The 25,373-nt window shown below is 41.6% G+C and overlaps 1 protein-coding gene and 1 pseudogene across 1 annotated transcript; one reads left to right on the forward strand and one right to left on the reverse strand.

Moving 5' to 3' along the window:
* Positions 1-4,510: 4,510 nt before the first annotated feature.
* Positions 4,511-11,840, reverse strand: LOC133921251 (uncharacterized; annotated as a pseudogene).
* Positions 11,841-19,389: 7,549 nt separating this feature from the next.
* On the forward strand, positions 19,390-20,605 carry LOC133920373 (casparian strip membrane protein 3-like). Its single transcript, XM_062364992.1, has 3 exons — positions 19,390-19,721; positions 19,826-19,949; positions 20,097-20,605. Exons 1-3 carry the CDS (start codon positions 19,480-19,482, stop codon positions 20,310-20,312), a joined length of 582 nt encoding a protein of 193 aa, XP_062220976.1. The 5' UTR covers positions 19,390-19,479; the 3' UTR covers positions 20,313-20,605.
* The last annotated feature ends 4,768 nt before the right edge of the window (positions 20,606-25,373 follow it).

Below are 25,373 nucleotides of genomic sequence, written 5' to 3' on the forward strand. Positions count from 1 at the left end.
TTTTGGTTATAGTTTTTTAAAATTTACTGATTAAATTGTGAGAATATGAGAAGTTGGTTTTTTTCAGCTTTTGATAGATTGTGAAAGTCCATTTTACTAAATTGTCCATTAATTTTTTTTAAATCTACAGTCCAAAAAGTTTTCACAATCCAGCTTTTTACAATACAGTTTCTATAATCTGTTTTTCAGAATCTTCAGCTGAAAAAAACAGACACTGAGACGTCTTGCAGCTTGAAAAATACTGCGCTTTTTCTCAAAAGAAACGGAGGGAAATACTGTGCGAGACATTGCGGGACTTTGATATTTCAACTCGAAGTAGTAGGACTGTAGGAGCATATTCTTTTATTATACAGTGAAAGGAAAATTAACCTCACAAGCACCACAACTGCTACTACTCAGGTATCCCTCAACAGTGTATAAAGTAATTTAGGCTTTGCTTCCTTGGCACAAGCGTACAACGGTTTTAACACAAACTCAAAGTAATTTAACCTTAAGTTAGTCATCATGAGAGCAACTACCTGAGCAGCCAATACATCATACTGTCAGGCCGTGGCAGAAGTGTGTGTGAGCAGTAAGGACTGCACATAATGAAGAGCGTCACCCATAGTATATGTCAGCTAGATATAAATTTGAGATAATTACATGCCTACCACTAAATATTAACAAAATTCTTGATTTATCACTGAAAAATTATGTACCTTCCAACCATTAATTTATTTTTTCATCCGCTAAGTGTCATTGCTATTATAACAGAGGTAACGATAGTGACACATAAAAGATGACAAATTAAGTTTTGTATCTTCTATGTGCCACAACTGTCACTCTATTATGACTGCGATGACACATAAGGAAAAGAAAACAATTAAGTGATAGCATGTAAGATACAATGATTTTTTATGATAAATTGAGAATTTCGTTAATATTTAGTGGCACACTGGGAATTATCTCTATAAGTTTGTCAACATCAGATTTTTGTGTAGGTGAAGTAAAGTGAAGAAAAAAAGATGAAATCTAGCTCTTAATCTGTAAATAGATTATAACTAATGAGATATTAAATACATGATAAAAGGTATATTGTGATCGGTTGAGAGAACATAGAGGTGCGAACTAACTAAAACTTTAATCGTGATATAGACTAACAATCAAAGATGTAAGCTTTTATCTATAGATAACGTGAAAAAAAAAATCACAACTAGTTAATTATACTGTTGGAGAAGGAGCATAAGAGCATCCAACTGATTGCTGTTATGGCTCAGAATCTCTTTACGAAGTTATTTTCGTTCCCTTCAACACTTTAACAGTTTCTCTTTACGATTCCCGTCATAAAGAGATTCTCAATATTACTCTTTTCAGAACGAGATTTTTTTTTATTTTTTTAATCCCTTCGAAATGAAGATGTTGAAGATGAGAGAAATTAAAGAAATAAGAATGAGAAGAGAAATCTAGAAAGAAATAAAATAAATATAATATAGTTGAGATGGTCTAACTAACCCGTCACGTGCATACTCACTACTCAGGGTAGGAGAAACCAAGAAAGGCTGCACTGAGCCAAGGGACCGTGGTCTGCTGCTTGCTGCTGTTGGCGCCTAGCCCGGAATCATGTTACCACTGTACAAGCCGGTTGGTACAGACTTCAATTTGCCTTTGCCAGGATGCACCACAACACGGCAGTCAAGGTTTGAGGTCCCGCTTTCATGTTTTGCTTCCTGTAAAAACAACCCCTCCTGACTCACCATGAGTGTTGAATAAACCAGCATTATCTAACACCAGCCGTAGTTTTTATTTCCTTTCAGTATCTGGGTTGTAGCTGAACTTTGGCCTCAAATTACGTACTCCAGTACCTGTCACTGACTTAACACATTTCTTTTTATGTTTTACCGTTAGTACTGGTCTACACCTCAGTCTCAGTTGCTCCCACTGGCCCTAAACGCACAGGAGCTGCAGCGTGAGTAGGGCTGCTTTTCTTCAACCCGTCAGATTCTGCAAGAAGCAGCAAGACAGGCAGCCAGCAATGAAGGAGCACATGCTCCCACTGGCCGCCAGCACAGCGCCGTGCATGCCATAGTCCTGCAGAAGATCGTTGGTCCAACGCACGCAGACGGCAGATACCTCCTCCAGATTCTGATGGCGAAAACACACGGGCGAACAGCACCTTACCCACAAATTGGAGCAGATTTCTAGGGTTTGAAACGTGTAAAACAGCTAACTCCCGGAAGAGAAAAATACTGCTACTCTCTTAAGAGTAGCAAGCAAATCTCTTTTTCGCGGATTCCACAAATTCAAGCTCCCATTGATGATCGATCGTTTCAGGTGTGCGTGGTCAAAAATACAGTTACACAGCAGAAGTGTAATGGTGAGTTTGATTTTTCCAACCGGATTTCGTAGAGCTATATCGTAAAAGAAAGTTAAGTTAAATTATATTTGTTGAAAGAAAAATTGTTTGGTTAGTTAATCTATTCAGATAAGTTGTAATGAATTTATTATTGTTTTACTGAATTTGAGATCATATGAATGAATGTAAGAATTAAGATTGTAACTGGTTACTTGTATAAAGTTGATTTTGTGACATTGATAAGTGGGTCTATCTGTATCTGCTAGGTCAGTTTATGGGGTGAAGCTCACTCTTGGCTCAGGATGATGTAGTATATTTGCATCCGTCAGATCAGCCTATAACAGTGTATGCAGACAATAAATAGATTTCTTTTCGAGATTCTACACATCCGCTAGATCAGGATGAGAAATATGTAAAGAACCAAAGCATACCATAAGCAGTCGGGTTGTTGCGCACTTTTGCAGAAGCGAGAGTGTAATACCCCGGTTTATTAATATTTTTTTTTATTCGACCCGTGTGTCCTAAATATTTCGATGTGATAGATTTAATATCATCTTGCTAGTTTAAATAGGTTAAAGCTAACTTATAAACGTCAGTGTTTCAAACATAATATCTTCAAGTTAACTTTTTTTATACGAAACAAGAATAAAAGTATAAGATATATGCTATATGTATGCGGATCCGCTCCATATATGGGTTGGGCTATAAGGGCTTGTTTGATTGCTCGCATCAGAAGCATTCTGCCTTTGTCTGTGCATATATTCCCGTGAAGAACATCGTTTGGTTATCGGCATGTACCATTCTGGTCTGGTCCAATGGATATGTCCAAATCGAGCTTCTCTATTAAATCTGGTCTGATGAATATATTGTATTTGCTATAGTGCTATAATGAGTCCACTCATTAGTCTTATATGCAAGGTCACTAAATTCGTCTATACAGATAATCAAACAATTTCACATGTTAATTACATCCGCAAGTGTAGAGTCATTGTATCTACGAACACTCTTTTTTTTCCCAAAATTATTGCATCCACGTAGCCTACTTCTACCCATACAAAATATACGCTACGCCTTAAAAAACATATATATATATATATAGGAAAACTAGTATGTACTCCTGGGTGTATGTATTCCCACCTCTCATATACCACTTTTACACGTGTGTTATACTTCTTTATCACTTTAAATATACTTCATTAGTAATTATAAGATACTACAATACAAATCCCACGAATTTTTTTATGAAATTTCATGATTTTTATCTTAATTTGCGTATATACTTCTTTTATGTATAAAAAAGAGTATATAGCAAAAATGAAAGGCTAACATTAAATTTTTTTTCATACAACTCATATTGGAGTATCTTAGAATTAGTATTAGAGTATACTAAAAATGATAAAAGAGTATAAAGTATTTGTTTAGGTGGTATATTGCATATGGGAGTACATACTCCTAGGAGTATAGAATATGTGTCCTATTATATATATATATATATATATATATATATATATATATATATATATATATATATATATATATATATATATATATATATATATATATATATATATAGCTAAACGGAGCCCTGTGGCGCGAGGCCACGTCCCGAGGACACGGGCGCGGTCCAAAGCCATCGGCGTAGCTGTATCTGAGGCACATGGAATGCCTCCAAGAGTAGGGATACCAGACGACGCAGCGAAACGCGCAAGTGTCGTGCGGCGTGAGACGGCGAGAGGACGTTTGCAGCCTCGCGGGACCCTCGCCGTCGCCGGCCACCACCTCGCTCGAGTGAATGCTGGCTGCTGGCTCACGCAGACAGACAGAACTGTCTGTGCCCCTTCGTTGCACTGATGAACGCCATTAAACCCCAACGCCTGCAAATGGAGCAGAGAGTAGATCGATCCGGGGCAGGAGACCCATTCAACATAAGTTCACTCAAGTCTGGACTTAAAACTAGCCTACAATGAATCTTAACTCCAATGAGCCCATGCGCACCTCAGCACTCGGGTCTCCACAACTCCAGCAATTTCAAGTCTAAACAAATCAAGCCCAACACGGGCAGTACAAGAGGTAGACAAAGCAGTGCTGCTGACAGTGCCATTCTCCTTGAAATATCAGTAGAAGCTTTATAGATGGAAGATACAACATTTACAACGATTTCAAAGATTGAGGAAAGCTTCACTTGCAGGCTACGCCATAAACATGAGGGCTAATGATGTATGCATTTGAGAGTCGGACATTCTCCAGGCTCAGGCTCGAGAACACAACATTTCTGATGTTTTCTTCAGTTTTACGAGTGAGGTGGCACCCGTCAGCCACCAATTGCTGCAACGGATCAAGGGTGCCTTGCACAAACCGGAGCAACGAACTATCTACATCGCAAGAAAAAACAAGGGAGTCAATAATGTGGAACACTACAAGTTTTCGAGCAGAAAAGAATGATCAATCATCATGTATAAGTGGTTCCAGTTTCCACTGAAAAAAAGAGAGACAGTATATAACAGTTGATGTTAAATCTGGAGTACCTGGTGCACCGACATGCTCAATGAAAAGGTAGAGACCACCAGGCTTAAGGACTCTCTTTATTTCTGCACAAAAATAATGGTCCTAAGTTATTCAGGTAGAAAATGAAGTTCTCGAGGGAATTCTGCTATTAGCGAATGTGGTATAATGAAATAGAAGGGTGCAGAAGGAAACACAACGGTTAACCGTAGAATGGAAGGAGTGATCTCATAATTCTTGGTATGTGAAGAGTTGTTAGGTGTTCTGTTTCCCCATTGAGGTCAAACCTCAACCCATGCTCGAGTACCAAAGGTTACTAGAAAGAATCAGCTATGAATCAAAGATTAATTTTGTAGACAACAGCCATTCAGCCACAGCTGGGTAAATTTGATTTGCATTTCTGTATCGTTGCAATCAAAGTTTAACAAGAATGAAGAATGTAAAAAAAAAAGACTGCTTAAGTGTGTTGTCTGAGTCCTCATAGCCTGCAAACACATGCAGTCATACATCATAAGTCACAATGTACTGGTTCTTTTTTTCCTGACCGGCAATCATACTGACATGTTTGAAGTTTCAACAAGACATCAGATGCAACCAGTACTTCACTACGCCAAGTTCACACGTTTTAAATTATAGGTCAATACAAAGAGAAGAATGGCAAGTATTACCTCTCAGTGCCATGTCGATGTTATTTACAGAACACAATACTAAGGTGCCAATCACCACATCCATGGTATTGTCTTCTGCTGGCAAACCTTCAGCAACCTAAATAGAATTGTGCATCAAGTGCAGTTCTCGTACTAACAGGAAAATACAGTTCACAATGCAACAACAGACAACACCATACCCCTCTTTTGAAAGTCAAGCTTGATGGTGGAAGTCCTGCAGATACTGCAGCTGTTCTGGCATAATCCTCCATGTGCTTGTTAGGATCCACCCCAATAACACTAACGCCATTGTCGCCTGTATGATACTTGAAGTTAGGACCCGTTCCAACACCGAGCTCCAAAATGTTCTTTCCTGCAGCCGAGAGTTGAGAAAAGAGCTTTGCTTTATATCCTGCAACCTGCAATCTTCACGAAGTGGAACATTTAGTGATAGTATAGCAGTCAATGAATATGAAATCGTTATTGCAGTATTCATGAACTTCTATTAATCCTTGAGATTGAATAAATTGAGTTACTAATCGTGGACATTAACGAGTTTAGCAACAATATCCCAAATGCTTATCTCATCTTTTTGTATGTAACATATCATGAATATGACATCTCTAGTCCAGTATTCATGTATTTTTAGTCTTCACTATTTTTTTCCGGGTTATTCTTTACTAGTTTGAAACGGCAAAAGTGGAATTATTAATCGTGGGCATTGACAAGTAATACAGCAATATCCGAAGTGATTACCTTGTCTGCGATAGTATTTATCAGACCAAAACCCAGATATTGAAACAGATAACAAGTTCAGGACATCAAACTACATCGGATTACTCAGAATAGTAGCCGAAGCGGCAATAGATGTCACATATGCCAATTTAACAGTGGAATTACGCGCAGTCTGAACAGTATCCAGTGAGCCATCCAATTGCTAGTTCTGCTCTCTGAAGACATGATACGGATGCAAACCTATATTCTCAAAAGTCGAGCTTAGAAGCTTAACCTTGAGCATATGTAGAAGCTTAAATTGGGAGTCGAATCAAAATTAGAGTACCTCGGCTTCGTATGACCTCATGCCTTGGTCCATGGCCGTGGCATAGAACTCCTCGTATCAGTTCGGCCGCGACGGATGTACTCGCTGAAGCATCACCTGCCCAGCCAAGCAAAGGAAAAGAGGTTAGGACTTAGGAGGCAATCGGATTGGCTCCACATGTAGATGAAGGCGCACGAGGAGCCGTGAAGGAGCTCACGTCGGGGTCGACGGGCAGGGCGGCGGGGCAAGGAGCGGTGAGGAGAGGGAGGAGAGCGGCTGTCAGGACTGAAAAAATCAGTTTAGTCAGAGTTCATCAGGTTTTCTTGCTGTCTAGCGCGGGAAGCAAAGTGAACCGGTATCAGAAGATCTCAGGCGTCCGTTTTAAATCCATCAGCTGCAAATGGGTGCCAAGCTCTAAATGGAGGGGACGTTCTTCCGTTTAACCGTTTTCGGATTTACTGTTACTTCTACTTTTACTCCCGTTTACTGTAATTCGAATCTTTATTGAGCTTTGTAAGCCATTAAAATGGATTGATTGGAGGAAGAAGAAGAGAAAAATGGAATTGCTCTCTGGTGTTCTTCCAATAGTTTTTAGGGTTCTAGCAAGTTCTCTCATGCCACCATGACGATATGTTCATTCTGATCCGTTCCAGTCCACGAATCCATGTGCTTCCAATTAGATTGTTGAGTCCCTGCTCATCCTCGGAAATTTGGTTTGGAGTTTGTGTTGGCGCAGATTTCAGTGATCGCTTGCGATTTGCTATGTGAAATCCCAACATCAGTGACAAATATTCAGATAGGTGGTGACAACGGTGAATCAGATTCAGACTCGGGTTCACGGCTTGTCTACGTGTAAAATTACTTGGTCGATCTCTGATTCAAGGGGGCAGAAGGGTTGATCGAGGCAAAAGGGTGAGAGATTGTCCTTAGTTGACCTCGGGAACCAGTGGATGGTAAGGACGTGTGCACAAAATTTTTAAGTAGAAATGGGTTCAAGTGATGAAGAAGCTATGAATCACGGGATCCAGCAGATCAGGGGAGATATTGCTGAACTCAAGTCGATGAAGGGAGAGATGCATGCATTGAAGGGTGAGTTATCTGAGATCAAGCAACTTTTGATTTCTATGGGTTCAGATCCTATTCTTCAGGCGCATCTGAACCAAGCAAGTGTGAGCATGGGTTCTACTACTCCTGTCCATATGGGTATCTCATCTGCTCTGAATGCTCAGGTAATCACAGATTCAACCCCAGCTTTGGTACCCACTCTTGCACCAAGTGTTATTACTTCTTCTGGGAGTTTGAATCAAGGAGATAGAAATGTGAATAAGCAAGAAGATACTCCTGAGCAACTCATGCATATTTCACTGAAAGCTACGAATGGAACTTATGATGCTATGGCATTTTCTCTGATTCTAATGATGGAGGATAAAAGAGCTATAGCCTTGGTGGATAGTGGGAGTACACACTCTTTTATTGATTATGATTTTTCTCTTAAAAGTGGCTTTAAGTTAAACTATAAGGCAGTTAAGAAAGTGGTAGTAGCAGGAGGAGGAGAACTGTTGACTGATGCAATAATATCATACATGTCCTATTTTATTGGTGATGTGAATTTCTGCAATACATTCAGGCTTCTCAAGCTAAACAACTATGATGTGATTTTAGGTGGGGATTGGATATATGACCATAGTCCTATTGGGTTTGATCTCCAGAAGAGATTTCTCACAAGCACCAAAAACAGACAACAGATTGTATTCCCAGATTTTACTGTCCCTAGTGACAAATATTTGATCAATGCAAAAAGGTTACAAAAGATGTGCAGAAAGGGGGTAATGCGATACATAATTCAAGTGAGGCACATCTAGGAACTGGAGGAGGAAAGAAACTTGTTTGTCCCTAAAGAGATAGAAGAACTATTAAAGCACTATCCTGACATATTTGAAGAGCTCGAAGGTTTACCTCCTAGAAGGAGTTGTGGTCATGCCATTCACCTCAAAACTGGAGTGGAACCACCAAATCTAAGACCATATAGAGTTCTTCATCAACAAAGACAGGCCACAGAAGACATAATTAAGCAAATGTTAGCAACTCAAGAAATTATGCCAAGCATTAGTCCCTACTCTTCTCCAGCAGTGATGGTAAGGAAAAAGGATAGGTCATGAAGGATGTGCATTGATTATAGACATCTAAACTCACTTATAGTCAAAAATACGTTTTCTATGACAATAATAGATGATATTTTGAATGAATTGCATGGTGCCAAAACATTTTCAAAGATTGATCTGAGATCTGGGTTTCATCACATCAGAATTGCTGAGGAGGATATTTCTAAAACTGCCTTTAGGACACATTTAGGACATTATGAGTATATTGTCATGCCATTTCGGCTTACCAATGCTCCTGTAACCTTCCAATCACTCATGAATCAAGTGTTTTCTAATATGATCAGCAAGTATGCGCTAGTGTTTTTTTGATGATATCTTGGTTTATAGCGAAGACCTGAATGAACACTTGATACACTTGAGGTATGTTCTTGATGTGTTGAGAAGGGAGAAGCTATTTGTCAAACTGAGTAAATGCTCCTTTGGATAACCTCAAGTTGAGTATCTTGGACATATAATTGATGAAAGAGGTGTGTCAACTGATCCTAAGAAGATCGAAGATGTCTTACATTGGCTAAAATCTGAAAATATATCTCAGCTGAGAGGATTCCTTGGACTTACTGGTTACTACAGGAGGTTTGTTAAGGATTATGAGAAAATTTGCAGGCCACTGTATGATCTATTGAAGAAAAATGCATTCATATGGCAAGAAGTTCACACCATCACATTTGAATACCTCAAAAGGATCATGACAACCTGTCCAGTGATGGTCTTGCCTGATTTCACATAGCACTTTGTGTTGGAAACTAATGCAAGTGGCACCGGGATAGGAGTTGTGCTTATGCAATCAGGTAAACCTATTGCTTATCACAACAAGTCACTTAGTAATAGGGCTAAAGCACAATCTATCTATAAAAAGGAAGCTATGGCAATCATTGAAGCATTGAAGAAGTGGAGGCATTATCTGTTGGGAAGCACTATAATTATAAGGACTGGTCAAGAGAGTCTGAAGTATATTTCTACCTAGAAACTAACAGATGGTATTCAACATAAATTTTTTCTCAAGCTAATGGAGTATGATTATAAGATAGAACACAGAAGAGGGAAAGAGAATATATTTGCATATGCCCTATCTAGAATTTCCAGAGCTGATCCTTGAAGAGAGTTGTTTGGCTATCACAGTGCTACAACCTGAATGGGTGGATGATATTAAAAGTATCTGTGTTGGAGATAATTATTACCAGTAGATCATTGAGAAGCTTAATGGGGAAGATGATCCATTGAGAGTATATTCAGTAGCAACAGGCTTGCTGAGGTACAAGGGAAGAGTTTATGTAGGAAATGTGACTGATTTGAGGTCCAAACTACTACATTCTCTTCATTCATTAGCTATTGGTGGTCATTCTGGCAAAAGAGCAACATATCATAGAATCAAGAGGATTTTCATTTGGCCTAAAATGAAAACAGAAGTGGAGCAAATGGTGGAGGAATGTCCCACTTGCCAAATCACCAAGTCTAAAAATATACATATCCCTGGCTTATTCAGTCCTTTAGAAGTCCCTGACATGGCCTGGACCCATATAAGCATGGACTTCATTGAAGGTCTACTAAAAGTGAAAGGTAAAGATGTGATCCTTGTGGTAATTGATAATTTTACCAAGTATGCACACTTTATTGCATTATCCCACCCTTACACTATCCAGCAAGCGGTACAATTGTTTATGGATCAAATCTTCATGTTACATGGATTTCCATTGGTAATTGTGACTAATAAGGATAGAGTTTTCATTAGCAAACTTTTTCAAGAGATTTTCAAATCAGCAGGAGTCTCTCTTAGGTTTAGCACATCCTATCACCCACAAACTGATGGTTAAACTGAAAAGGTAAACCAATGTTTAGAAAATTATTTGAGAATCATGGCATTTTAGGATCCAAGGGACTGGCTGAGATGGCTTATTATGGCTGAGTGGTGGTGTATAACACACCTCTTCATACTTCCCTCAAGACTACCCCATTTCAAGCCCTTTATTAATATGCACCACCTCAGATTGGTGAGTTATCTATTCCTTGTAATATTTCTGATGAAGCAAGAGTGACAGTGGAAGATAAAGAAAATATGCTTAAAGAGTTGAAGGAGAACTTAACTCAAGCCCAAGAGAGGATGAAGTATATTTGCAGATAAGAAAAGAAGGGGACATGGTATACTTGAAAATGCAGCGCGATAGGTTGAATGCTTTTGGCTTGAGGGGAGCTATTAAGCTGAGATCAAAATTCTATGGGCCATACAAGATCATTCAGAAAATTGGTCAGGTAGCTTATAAATTGCTATTGCCTAAAGATGTTGGTATACACCCTATCTTCAGCATCAATTAACTGAAGAAGCATGTGGGAGCAAGAGCTGTACCTTTACTGAATTTATCACTAGCGACAACTGATGGGAAGATCAAAACTGAACCATTGAAAGTATTGGAAAGGAGGATCATTCCAAGGAACATTGAAGCAGTTGTTTAGTGGCTGGTACAGTGGGAGAACCTTGCTGCTGATGAAGCTACCTGGGAGGATGCTAATACATCCAGAAGGTATTTCCCAAGTTCAATCATTGAGGACAAGGATTATTTCAAGGAAGGGAAGTTGTTAGGACTGAAAAATTCAATTTTGTTAGAATTCATCAGGTGTTCTGGCTGTCTAGAGCGGGAAGGAAGAGTGAACCGGTATCGGAAAATCTTAGGCGTCCGTTTTAAATCCATCGACTGCAAATGGGCGCGAAGCTCTGAATGGAGGGGACTGTTCTTCCATTTAACCGTTTTTGGATTTACTGTTACATTTTCTTTTACTCCCGTTTGCTATAATTTGGATCTTTGTTGAGCAGTGTAAACCGTTAAAATGGATTGGTTGGAGAAAGGAGAAGACAAGAAGGAATTGCTCTCTAGTGTTCTTCTTGTAGTTTTTAGGGTTGTAGCTAGTTCTCTCACACCGCCATGGTGATCTATTCATTCTGATCCGTTCCAGTCCACGAATTATTGTGCTTCCAATTAGATTGTTGAGTTCTTGCTCACACGGGGCTTAACAGTGGCGATAGATTAGGCCCCTAGGAGGTGCCGCCAGCCGTAGTGGTAGCGGCGAGAGAGGGCGGAGAGGGTGCGTCCACAGCGGGATATTGAGGTGGAAAGTGGCCTTCGGCCAGGGCGGGCCACCGGCGGGAGCACGGCCAGGCACGGCATGTCAAGGTCTCTCTCGCTTCTCTGATTAATCCGGAGCACCCGAAAACTACGTAACCCGATTCTGAAAGCGTACCTTCCCCGACTAATCCGAAGCGCACAAAAACTACGTACCCTGACTCCAAAAATGTATCTCAGTTTAATTTGAAGGCCCACCATGCCAGACTCGAGACCAATGCCCCATAACTCCGTACATGTTCGAGCAGGCCGAGCCCATTAATTCCTGGGCTTCTCTTTGTACGAATTGGGATCCACTTCACAACTAGTAATTTGGTGTTGTTTATCTTCGTTTGGATTTGGTGATAACTAGCAGGTGGCCACATTAATAGCGTAGCTAGGCTCACTGTAATATTTTATAACGATAAATTTTGATAAAAAATTAGTCTCATTATTATTAATTTATTTTATTTGGCCTCTTTATATAAATATATATTGCTTCCCAAACTGTGTGGAACTCGAAATGCTATTTTTCTATAATTTTTAATACTGAATTTAGTTATTTATTAATCATATTTGATATGGACTCTTTGGTTTAATTAAGACCGTCAGATGTATGTAACAATGAGCGATCTAGATTAGTTTTTTTTTTCTGATTAACATGATAATTTTGTGACTTTGATAGCGATCATGTTAGCTCCTTATAACACTTAAATAATAATATAATAGATTTGGCAAATACTGCAGCGTGAGAAATTGAACACCGGTAACTAAGCAAGGCCTGATGGCGAGTAGCAGCAACTTGTGCAAAACAATGTTGACCAACTCACTTGCTACGATGGTGTCTTGACGCATGAGGCCTAATTCCAGTTGCATGTGTTATAGCCAGGGGCGGACCCATGTAGAAGTTAGGGGTGTATAGGACATCAGGTAGTTTTCGTTTTACAGAGATCTATTATATACATTAGTTCTATGTGACACTCTCTATCTAAACCAATAGAACACCTGAACGAGTAGTTATATGTATAGAACACCTAATCATTTGGTTCTAGATCCGTCATTGGTTATAGCGTGTAACCAGATGGTCATTGAAACATACAGTTTCAAGTGTGTATATCTGCGTATCACTTTCGGTGGAAGGACAGGTTTAGTTTCTGAAACGTTTTGCCGACTGCCAACGCCGTGTGTGACAGTTCTTGCTTTTGTGCATTTCACAATGATATCCTAACCCTTGTGCATGGATATGCTGCTTTGAATTCACTCAGAGCGCCATGCCTCGCGTACGCTTCTCGATCGAGTTCCAACTCAACTTTCTACATACTGTCGACTAGATGGTCAACAGAGGCAAGTCTATTCGTGACTAGTGATGTCTTAAAGCATACTAAACGATCCGCAGTTCTGCAACACTAGGAAACCTTACAGATGAGATGCATGCTGGCTTGTATGTTCCTCTTACCAATTTTCATGGCAAACAATTCACATCTTTCTGCAGAAGTTCATTGCCACTTATGGTTTGATCTTGCCACGATTAAAGGGAGTAACATAATGCAGTTGAACCTTCAGCTCTGTCACACATGAATAATCAAAGTTCAGCTGGTTGAACTACCGCAGTAATGCCCCCAACAATCGCATGTGCTGGATCCTGGCCTTACACTGCTGCCGCACTGTCGTGTTTCTCGTACTGTTTCATCAAAACTGACAGGGGGGAAAGACAAAAGGCGTCCGCGGAGACTGAGCGCTACAGTGCTCTGCGGCATCTGGCCCTGAACATGACGTGACACGTGTCGACTTGGCAAGGGTACTGATATACAGTACTTTACCCCTAGTTTTTCGAGTTCCAATTGGATCGATCCTTCTTCCTTCGTGTTCATGGCTTCAGATTTTACAGAGCTTACTGCCTTGCAAGTCCTTTTGCCGCTGGCGATCGATGTGAAACTTGTCTCGTGCCCGCGTACCAGGGGGTGAAAAGTTCTTTGGATCCGAGCTTATTCTTGGCCGGGACAAGTAGAATTCAGCATTCACTTCGTCTTGTATTGGCGTTAGTGGTTACATCCACCATACATACTAGGAACGAGATCGGTCTCATTTCCTGATCTCCAATTTGTTAGCAGGTAAATGCTATCAAAATGGATGAACTTATGTGCACATTACAATCCTTTGTGAAGAAAATGGACGCCGAGCTTCTCATTTCACTGAATCTTCGCGTCTCGACTTGTGATTGGGACGAGGCAGACGCACCGCCGTAACACGACAGTTTTCACATGCATGCACTGGAAAGTGGCCTAGACAACAGATGTTGTAGGCGTGCATCTCTCACGAGAAAAACGTAATGAACGGCCTACGGCTTGAGTTGTAGACCTGTCAGTGCCGCAGCTCCCAGTCCGCCATACGAACTCATCGGCGGCTCTACTGAAGATGAGCGGCACAATTGATCTGCTCCATGCTAACGGCGCACACATATAAAGCGGCTCTACTGAGGAAGCTTCTCGGTATTGCCCAGCGGGAGCTTCTCTCTCTCTCTCTCTCTCTCTCTCTCTCTCTCTCTCTCTCTCTCTCTCTCTCTCTCTCTCTCTCTCTCGTTGCGTGTGCGTCTGTTATAGGCAATGCAGGCATGCATGCAATGGCGATGTCGTCACCGCCAGTCGCCGCAATGTCGATCATCTGAGGGCTTGCATGCGGGGATGAGGTTGCGTTCTGCTGTGTAGCCAAGGATGACTTGCCGCCCTGTGTCTCCAGACCGACGCATGCGTGCATACGCGGTGGCATATCGATCGGCAGGTTTTTCTTTGGCTACATGATGGCCTCGTCTTCTCATGCAAGGCCTCAGATGGTGATCTAGAGGATAGTTAATTATCTTCTTCTTCAGTGAGGCAGTTATGAACTAATCCAGGTACGCAGGTCGATATTTATTTACTGCTTCCCTTTTCAGAATCTCGTAGCCCTTTTTGTTGTTGATGAAGCGCTCGATTGGTTCTGTTTGTTTAACCTTCTGAGACAGCCAAGGGTACTGTGAGAGTACAGGCGACTGTGGAGCAGCACCGATCGTACAGGGTTCTGAGACCATGACCAACCGTTTTTTTAAGACGATAGGTATTTTTTTTTTCATTCAACGTTCTAACAGTTTTGCTTTACGATTCTCGTTACTAAGGGATTTTCAAAGTTATTCTCTTTAAGATAAGATTTTCTCTCCTTTCCTTTCACGATTCCTTTCGAAGAGAAACTGTTGGAGATGAGAGAAAATAAAGAGAATAGAACGGGAAAGAGAATCGAGAAGGAAATAAAATGAAATAAAGAGAATATGTTTGGAGATAATCTGAGAACTGATGTGAAGTCTCCGTTCCGTAGAAAGTGTACGGAGTCTCCTTTTGCCTTCTTGTTCTTCGCGCTGTGCAAGGCACCCAAGATGAGCACAGCTGAATGAAGTTACTGAGAAACTTGGGACCCCAAAACTTGGGACCCCAAAACTTGAGTTACTTACAGTGCTTGCAAGGTACCTAGATTCTTTGGTTAACATAGGGTTATTTTAGGGATAGATTCTTTGTACCACCGATCGATATGCCACAGTTGCATCACCTTTAAATTTTTTTTAATTAATATGGTAATTTTGTGATTTTAAAATAAATATGATAGCTTATTTAACATTTAAATAATAGATATATGTTTAATTAGCCCGTATGGACTACAAAGCTGGAGTTAAGTAAAATTCAAAATAGGATAAACCATTAACTTATTAACGGCTTTAGTGGATGGAATCCAACTCTTGCACATCTGCTCTAAGTTTCCATGCTTCCGCAGGCACGCTCAGCAGACCGGCCCGTGGCCACCCGTCAGAATTGCAGCTTTGCAGGTCGCAGCAGGGAGGCCAGAGTACGCAACTCAGCTTGCAATTCCATGGCTTGCGCTGCAGCGCGCGGCGAGGCCATGCGCCCTTCTTGCAGCCCCGCGCCCGCCGCTGCATTTTTCGCCGCACCGCTCTCCAGTCTCCACTCCACGGCGTGCGTACGTAACTGCCGAACGATGCCTGCAGGCCGCAGACGCCTGACGTCGCATACCACTATACCGCTCAGCCGCTGCCCTCGGTAGGGGTCTGGCCGTCTGACGGGTGGCCACCGGTGGTCACTCGTCAGCACTGCAGCTTTGCAGGTCACGACAGGCCGCCGCTGCATTTTTCGGCGCACCGCCCTCCACTCCACGGCGTGCGGATGTAGGTAGCTGGCTGCAGGCCGCAGACGCCTGACGTCGCATGCCACTATACCGACTGCCGAGTAGCTCTCTGTAGCTGACACGTCGAACGGCGACGCTGTAGACTACAGTTCCAGTGTGTCATGTACTGTAGATGCAGATTGTATTGTAGCTAGACGAGAACTCATCTGTTACAGTACAACTGTAGTTGCACTCTCCTGGCCAAAGCCGTAACGCAGGAAAGAAAGCGGTTTAAGTTAGTATATGCACTGTCCAGACTAAGATGCTGTTTGGTTGCCAAGCGCAAATACAAACAGTAATGAAGTTGAAATACACTAGGACTGTAAACTGAAAAACCAAATTAAGATGTGTTTTGGTTTGATTGTGATGAGTTATTAATAATATTCGAGTTGAGTTGAACTTAGTTAATATGTGTTTATTGATGCTTGTTTATAACTAATTTAAGTTGGAGAAAGAATGGAACTGATAATTTTATCTAAGTTTAGGAATTTTAGCCTCACCGGATTATCATGTGCTTGAAATTTTGGCTGCACCGGATGGTCGGTGTGTGAAAGCAAAGGAAGCACCAGGAGTATTTTTGTATGGCGGCAAAATTTGACAGGATCATCGGATGATCCGGTGTATGGTGATGGTGAGTAACAGAGTATTTTTTGTTGGACAGAAAGATTGGTCCTAAAATTTGAAGTGAACACTGGATATTTCGATGTTGGTAAGGAGTGCTCACCAGACTAATTTTTCCAGAGAACAGATCTTTCAGTGGACAGAGGAGTAACACTCATCAGATGGTCCGGTGGTGTGTTTCATTGAACACCGGAGGTTTCACTGGACAAATATTTGCAGAGAGGTTGTAAACTTGTGAACTAGAGAAGTTGAACGCACCAGATGCTCCTATGATCGGAGTGTGTACACCAGAGTTTGCACCGAACAAATATTTGTAGAGAGCAAAACTTTCAGCATGCGAAATGAGCTATACTGATCGGATGGTCCGGTGTTAGTCAACGAGCACACTGAAGCATATGATGTTCTCAAGTTCTACATAATGTGCTTTGAACTAAGGATTTTTGTTTTAAGCTAACCTAGAGATGGTTTGAAGTGGGAGAAATATGTTTGCTTGTTTCATAGTGTGCAGGTGATGGGTGCGACTTGGCAATCGATAGCGAGATAATTAGGGGCAAGTGGGAGGCTTGATGCCGGATGATGAAAAAGGTTAGACGGAGTCAAGAGTGATCCTAGCAGTATACAAACGAGTGAAGTAAACCCATCTTCAATAGTCCAACAATTCTTATCTTTAGACCACTCTGAGCCATTTACAATTGAGTGAAGTAAACGAGTGAAGTAAACCCATCTCCAATAGCAACCACCCTATGGAGTTAGATGCTTGAGTCTATAAAAGCACATGCATATGTTGTGGTAGCTCTATAAAAGCCATTTACAACTCATGCATGAAATGACTCCACTTTCCAGTAAATGAACCCCTGAGTTATCATTTCATGCTTAAATCTTTATCGTGTGGTCACTTCGTGTCTGAAGTCTTAGTCAAGATAGAGGTGTTGATATTTAATTTATGATTAAATCTCTATCGTGTGGTCACTTTCGTGTCTAAAGTTTGAGTCATGACAAAGATGTTGTCATGTGATGGTTAAAACTGAGTCATGTGGACACTTCGTGTCTAAAGCCTGATGCACGACAGAGTGTTGTCATTTCATGCCTAAAGCTCTATCGTGTGGTTACTTCGTGTATAAAGTGTGAGTCACGACAGAGATGCTCTGCTGGCGGCAGAGTATTGTCATTTCATGCTTAAAGCTGAGTAGTGTGGCCAGCTGCTCTGTGACGCACCTGATCGATGGAGAACGTAATAGCCAAATTCACAAAATTAAAAATAATTTTAGAAATTAGTCCATCACCAGATTTTTAGAGCAACAGAAGTTCTTTGTTTTGTATAGAGAAGATGGAAGGGAAAAATAGAGCTATGAGCAGTACTTCTTGCACAGTCAAGGGTGTAAATGTTTGAATTCAAATTGAATAAAAAGAAGAATATCACATGAAATGATAAAAATGCATACAAATAGAGCATTACAAAGAACTTATTTTTTCACCATATAACTTAGATCTGAAAATAATTTTAGAAATTAGTCCATTATATAAGAAGAATAATAGTGAATTTTCTCAGATTTTTAGAAATTTATTTGAGGCACTAGCAATTGTTAAAAGTTATAAATTAGTCTTTTTTTTAATAATTTTAGTTTAAATTCTACACAGATTTTTTTGGTGAATCCAATTAAAATAGGTTGCACGTGGATTATGAAACATGTACAAATTTTTTTAGGATTCTTAGAGCAACAAAAGACCATATTTTATACAGAGAAGATAAGAGAGGAAAATAGAATTGTGAAAAGTATTTCTAACACAATACTGTTCACACAAGGCTTACCACCTTCTGATGAGGCGGTAAGGGCCTAACCGTCCTATCAGGTGGCGGCGTTGCCAAAATACAATTGGTGCTTACCGCCCTCTCAGAGGCTGACTGTTTCTACGGTATACGTCTATTCTTTTAATCTTTTTTATTAGAGGTCTATTTATTTAAATATTAATATTATAAAATATAAAAATAAAAAACTCCTCTTTTGGGTGGCCTGGTATTTTTCCGATGTTGGGTAGTCGCAAGGACAGAGGCCTCGAGCCTGGTTAACTTAGTCCTGGGCGTTCTTCCTTAACCCAGGGATGAACAGAGCCAAGCAGGCCCGCATCAGCTACGCCAGCCAGTTACACCTTGGGCTAGGACCGGGCTGGATTCCGTGTGGCCCGGAACAGCGCACACCTATTGGCAACTCGAACTACAGAAACAGAAGTGTGCGAGATAGGTTTTGTTTGGCCCGACATGCCGTGAAACGAACCGGTCCACTGATATAAAGCGAATTTTTAAAAACAATATTAACTGAGTAGAAAATTTGCAAATATAGTACATATCGACAGTCGAAATACCGATAGGTGCTTTTATGGCCAGCTGGCTCTTCACATGTGGCTCACCACTTGTCGGCAGGCTAATTGCCGACATGACCTACTATTATTTTTACAATTTTTTTTCAAAATTGATATTATTTTTAAAAATTTCTATAAAATACTATTATTTTAAAAATGATATAAAGCTAACTGATGTCCTTAGTTCCACTTAAAAAAAGAAAGAAAGAAAAAAAGAAGAAAAGAACAGACTCGGCCTGAATGCCTGATGGAGCAAGTGAGAGTTGGTACCAACCATTCCAAACTGCATGCACCATTGCACCGGAGCGTACGCACGCACCATTCTCTCGATCACGTCATAATAACCTAATCCACTGCGCATGCACCTCAGCTCATGGACTCCCTCGTGCACATAAACACGTGTTCGAGCACGTTCCACATTCAGAGCAGCAAAGCTGCGCGCACGCGGCCCTCGCTTGCTCAGACGCTGGCGGGCACACCGCACACGTGACGCCCGCCGTGTTTGAGGAAACGGGCGCCCACGATGGAGGGCAAAGCCCCGGTGTCCGAGCACGGGGAGACCTCCAAGGCCGCCGTGCCCGAGGTGACCAGCGAGAGCAGGGCGGCCAGCCGCGGGCTGTCCGTGCTCGACCTCATCCTCCGCTTCGTCGCGGTCGCGGCCACCGTCGGCAGCGCCATCGCCATGGGCACCACCAACCAGACGTTGCCCTTCTTCACGCAGTTCCTCCGGTTCAAGGCGCAGTATAATGATCTCCCGGCCTTAACGTACGTGCATCGACCATAAGTTACGTTTCCTTCAGCGGATCGACCGTGGCTGCAGGCAGATGCTCTGACATGCATGCTTCGCACGTGCTTGTTAATCTTGTCAGGTTCTTCGTGGTGGTGAACTCGATCGTTGCAGCGTACTTGGTCCTGTCGATCCCTCTGTCCATCGTTCACATCATCAGAAGCAGGGCAAAATACAGTAGGCTGGTCTTGGTCTTCTTTGATGCGGTGAGACACATGCTCTTCTTTCTGCATAACAACACCAGATCGAACGGGCATCGATCAGTCGCTTTTATTACATAGTGCATGATCAGTACGTTGATGCATGAGTAACTTTGGTTAAACGATCGAAGTGATTTGGCACTCTTGATAAAGGCAATGCTGGCGCTGGTGACGTCGGCAGCATCAGCGGCCGCGGCGATCGTGTACTTGGCGCACAAGGGCAACGCTAGGGCGAACTGGTTCGCCCTCTGCCAGCAGTTCGACTCCTTCTGCGAGCGCATCTCCGGCTCCCTCATCGGTTCCTTCGTGGCCATGGCCCTGCTCATTCTGATCATACTCCTGTCCGCCGCCGCCCTGGCACGGCGCTAGATGCCGGCCGTGTGCAGTATACATGTGGGTCTTTGTCTATTGTGCTACTTGTTTGTGAGCTGTCCGTACCGTGCAGTCATCACAGCTACATGGCGTACATGGAGTGGTTCGTGAAAAGGTCGCTTGCTAAGGATTAGTGTCTGTGTGCATCGTCTTCCTCGTCAATGTACCGTTCGAGTTTTCTCTTTAGATAAAGACTGTTCAAGTTTGGTTTTGCAAAACGTGCACAGGAGGTCCAAAAGGAAAAGCGGTTTTGAATAGTCAACAAGCCACTAGCGTGGTTAGAGGGCGCTAAAGCAGCATCCTAATTGTATGCACAAGCATGGTTCCTGTTGGAATAGTTGCACGTTGGTTACGGGGAGACAATACTACAGTCTACTCTTGCACGCTCGTCTCCCTTAGCAGTATCCTCTGGCGCAGGTGCACTCCTTGCCACCTCAACCGTCAGCCGCCCACCTTCTCCCCTTCACGACGGTGGTCCGCTCCCTAACCCTGGCCCGACCATTGGCTTCATCTTCAATTCACTAGCTTGGAGAAGCATAAGATCTGCAGCTGCCTTCTTGCCGAGACATTCATGCTCGTCTTCCTTCACGTGCGGCTTCTGCACGAAGAGAACACGATCACGTGGGATAGGTATGGCCTTATCTCGAGATGCTGGTGTTAGATAAATATCTACGTTTAGATTTAATTTAATTTTAAGAAATTAAGTTGAAATATGTCTTGGTTTATTTATGACGAGTAATTGATATTGTTATTTATTTGATTTGATGATTTTCAGTTTCGCATGAGTTTTGATGTGATTTAAATTGATTTGAGATTTCATTTGAGCATATTGATTATGGACTAATTAAAATTGGACTTAGAGATATGTGTTTGCTTGTTTTATGGTGTGCAACTGATGGATGCAACTTAGCGATTGACGGTGGGATGATCGAGTTCAAGCGGAGTGCTTGGTTCTGAACGATCAAGGAGAACAGACGGAGTCAAGAGTGATCCTAGTTGAACATATGAAGGTCAAGCAAAATATAAAAGGTAGATGAAGATGGCGTGTTGACAAAGTCAGGCGAAGAGTATGCTGGTGCAAGTGACAAAACGGCCTGAGGGAGCGGGAGCAAGAGAGATTTATCGGCGGTCAGGATCGCAAGACGGAGTACACGCGTCGACATTGGAGCGCTTGCTTAAGGTGTAAGCAAGCAGGGAGTCACGCTTTGAGAAGTGTGCTAGGGTTTCGTGGTTTAGCCTTAAAATCGTGAGAGGATTGGAGGAGTACGTGGTACTATCGTGAAGCTTGCGTCGAAGCGAAGCTAAGTCGTGAAGGTGCCATGACTGTCCGATGAATCGAGAAGAAAATGGACCAAAAGACCATCGGTGGCCAAGAAGACGACCAAGGTGGCTTCTAGGGCGTTCGTGCTACCTCTCAACGACATCGAGACCTCATCAAGTGAGGAGGAGAGCTCGGATGAGGAGGAACCGCAAGTAAAGAATAAGAAAAATGCCAAGGACTTCACCAGCTTCTGTTTCATGACGGACGAAAACAACGACTAGCTTGATCCCTATGAGGCATTACCTTTCTATGACCAGCTTCCTATCAAGTCGATATCTTGAATGATGCTCTCGTTAGCTAGGATAGGTTACTTAAGAAAGCTACGCGTGCGTTAAAGAAGCTTAGGCATAAATATAAGTCTGTTTCTTCTGAGCTTAAGTTGCTTAGGTCTAGGGTCAAGATTGAGGATGAGGATTGTGAGAGTTGCTTGTTTGTCATGAGTGAGCTTGTCAAGCTTCAAACTATGGATGCTCAAGTCATCAATTGGCTTGAGACTATCGAGAAGAAGCTCATTGAGGAGGAGTCTAGACCTACTCTCTTAGGCTCTTATAAGAATTATCCTTTGCTTTCAAAGGATGCTGAAGTGAAAGACAAACGCATAAAGGAGGTAGAGTCTATATTAGAGAGTGCTGAGAGTTCTATGGATTTGCACCCTAAGTGTCACACTTGCATGATCCTTAAGGACAAGCTCAGCTGGGTTAGAGGGTAAGTTGAAAAAGTTCATGGTTGAGAATAAGTATCTCATTTTTATTGTGGAGAAGTGCTCAGAAGGCAAGGGCAAAATGGATTTGATCTTGGCCAAGACCAAGATGTGTGCTTATAAGGCTGGGTTAGCTTTGGATTTGAGTTTTGAGAGAGTTACTTACACCAGTTCTAGCAAAACTATATTCACCCCACCCCATTACCCTAGAGTCGGAGAAACCCAAGATCAATGCCTTACAATCCATGCCAGAAAAGAACAAACCTACACCTCAACCTACAAAGAAGAAACCCACACCCAAGAGAGCTCCACAACCTAAGATGAGGACACATGTGAGAGAGCTTAGAGTGACTGGCAGTCGAGTTCCTAAAAGACGGTATTACTACACCTATTGCCAGAGAGAGGGTCACCTTATTGGGTTTTACTTTTGCCGTAGGAGAGATAAGATGCGTGAGTGGGAGTAGAGTACCCATGATATGTACCATCTCTCTGTTGGTGTACATAAGCCTTTTTTCCGCTCCTATCCATAAGTCTCTAGCACTTTTCAGTCTTTTCCTAGAGATGTTGCTCGGTGTGAATTTTACCATAACTCATATGGTTTCGGTCCATGTGTAAGAGGCTTTGAGTCCCAACGCTTAGGCGGACCACATTTTCCTCATCGTCGTATTCGCCCCCAGCATATTGGTGTTAAGTTACATGCATCTATTGTTTTTGCTTCAAGGCGAATGACATAGTACTGTATTCATATGAGGTTTTTGACTAACCCTAGTACCGAGCCATCCACCTTCTATTATTATTCTATATAGGTGATAGGTAGAAGCTTGGAGAATAAGTGACTCATTGACTTTAGTTGTTCGTGCCGCATAACCAGAGATTCATCATGGTTCTCCAGCTTCATCCCAACAAAGAATCATGTGTACATCACTTTCGGGGATGATTATAAAGGTAGAGTGAAGGCCAAAGGAACGGTAAAGGTAAATGAGAGTTTTACTCTCAAATATATGGTTTTAGTTGAGTATCTGGGATACAACTTGCTTTCTGTATCCCAGTTGCTAGATGATGACTTGGAAGTGCGTTTCAAATACGATACTTCTCGAATTCTTGATTTTTCTAGCGCTTTGATTTGCCAAATTTCTAGAGTTGGGAGAGTTTTTGGAGCTAATTTTTCTGAGTCTCTTGATTCTTCTCGTAGTTTGATTGCATAGAATTCTTCTAAGCTTTGGATGTGGTATAAGAGACTAGGGCACATGAGTTTTTTCTGTGGGATAGGAGACTAGGACATAGAAGACTAGAGAGTGACTTGTCGACGGTCAGGATCGCAAGACGGAGTACACGCGTTGACATCAGATTGCTTGCTTAAGGTGTAAGTAAGTTGAGAGTCACGCTTTGAGAAGTGTGCTAGGGTTTTATAGTTTGGCATCAAAACCGTGGAAAGACTAGAGGAGTACGTTGTACCATCATGAAGCTTGCGTCGAGGAGAAGAAGCTAAGTTGTGAAGACGCTGTGACCATCCGATGAATCGAGAAGAAAATAGACTAAAATACCATCAGTTGTAGGTACGAGTGTACTACAAGAGAGGAGTATTTAAAAAAAGTAGAATACAAGAGAGGAGTATTTTGAAAAAAAAGTAGAAACTTAAGGTTCAGGTTTCCTAGGCTTAAAAATAGAGGGGTAGGGCTATGAGAGGAGATGAACCAACCATTTTAAGTCATTTTTGCCATCCATATAAGAGCCTTGTGTTGGTGTTTTAGAGGAGAGGAAGATAAGTGCTTAGCCTATGTATTAGGTAAGAGCTTTGTGAGAAAAAATCTTTATAATCTCCTTAAAATAGGGTCTGACCTCTACTGCAATGAAGTTTATTTTTCTTCATGTTATTATGTTCACCTTCTTCTAGTTTCCCTCTATTGGTTCCCTTGCAAGTTTGCAAGTTTTTCGGTTTTTGGATTTGTTTTTTGTTTTGATTTTTGGGCTGAAATTTTAACACCTTGTGAGGTCATTCTTCTTGTTTTGAGAGAGATAAAATTTGCATATACACGCTTATGTGATGGGGTCTTGAATTCTTTTGCTTTTAGATAATCAACTTGGAGAGTTTCGTTGCTCAGTGTTTATCTTTTTTTGTTTCTTTGTAAGTTATGATTTTTCGAGTGCTAAGACACATGAATTAATCTTAAATAAAACTTATGGTTCATATACCATCCGTGGAGTCATGTTGTCTCGATTTTCTCTTGTTAAAACTTCTCTCTATTTTTATTTTTGTTTGATTTTTAAGATGCGTTGGATGATTTAAATAGGAGAAGTCTATTGATTTTTTTTATTGAGACGTCTATTCACCCCCATGGGAAACCACTTCATATTGAAGACCCGGCGGTCTTCATCATGTGTACAATCCAGAGCCACCGGAAAACATCTGTTGCACCGGAGTAGATGCAGAAAAGCAACACGGTGCCCATCCAATCCTGCCCTTACACATCTAGGTAGAACTCTACTGTGTTGGTGTTCCCTTTGAACCGGTGACAAGAGTCGATCTTGGACTTATAGAAGAACACATATGTGCTTTGAGGTACTATTACCATACGAGTACGACAGAAGAAGGTAAAAGCAAGTGCAGAGGCTCTCACCCATTGAGGAGGCAGCGTTGGTCTAGCGAAACTGCTTGCACATGGAAGATGGGGACGCTTACGAGTGACGGCGGTGTTATGAGTCTCCTAGTGACAGCGGTATTATGATGTGATAACAAAGGATGACGCGGGTATCGATTTTGAATGGACTATTATCTAATTACGCGACAACTGATTATAGACCTTATCGAACCAAATACATGTAACAGAATCGATTAACCTCTCTAATCTAATTACATTACAAAATGATGAATCAAACACTACATAAGCCTCTGAACTTTCTCCTCGGGTTTCAAGTTGTTCCTACACTAACGTGGGAGTGCCACGTGTACACAGTAAATCAACACGGAGGTAAGAAATGCCTATTTTATCTCTAATTCAATTTGACACTAAGAAAAGAACAGAGATAAACAACATGA

The sequence above is a fragment of the Phragmites australis genome, chromosome 6 (assembly GCF_958298935.1).
Source record: "Phragmites australis chromosome 6, lpPhrAust1.1, whole genome shotgun sequence".
NCBI lineage: Eukaryota > Viridiplantae > Streptophyta > Magnoliopsida > Poales > Poaceae > Phragmites > Phragmites australis.

Coding starts and splice junctions, on each gene's coding strand:
- LOC133920373 (XM_062364992.1), top strand. CDS start 19,480: ATGGAGGGCAAAGCCCCGGTGTCCGAGCACGGGGAGACCTCCAAGGCC. Junction 19,722..19,825: donor AATGATCTCCCGGCCTTAAC/GTACGTGCATCG, acceptor TAATCTTGTCAG/GTTCTTCGTGGTGGTGAACT. Junction 19,950..20,096: donor TCTTGGTCTTCTTTGATGCG/GTGAGACACATG, acceptor CTCTTGATAAAG/GCAATGCTGGCGCTGGTGAC.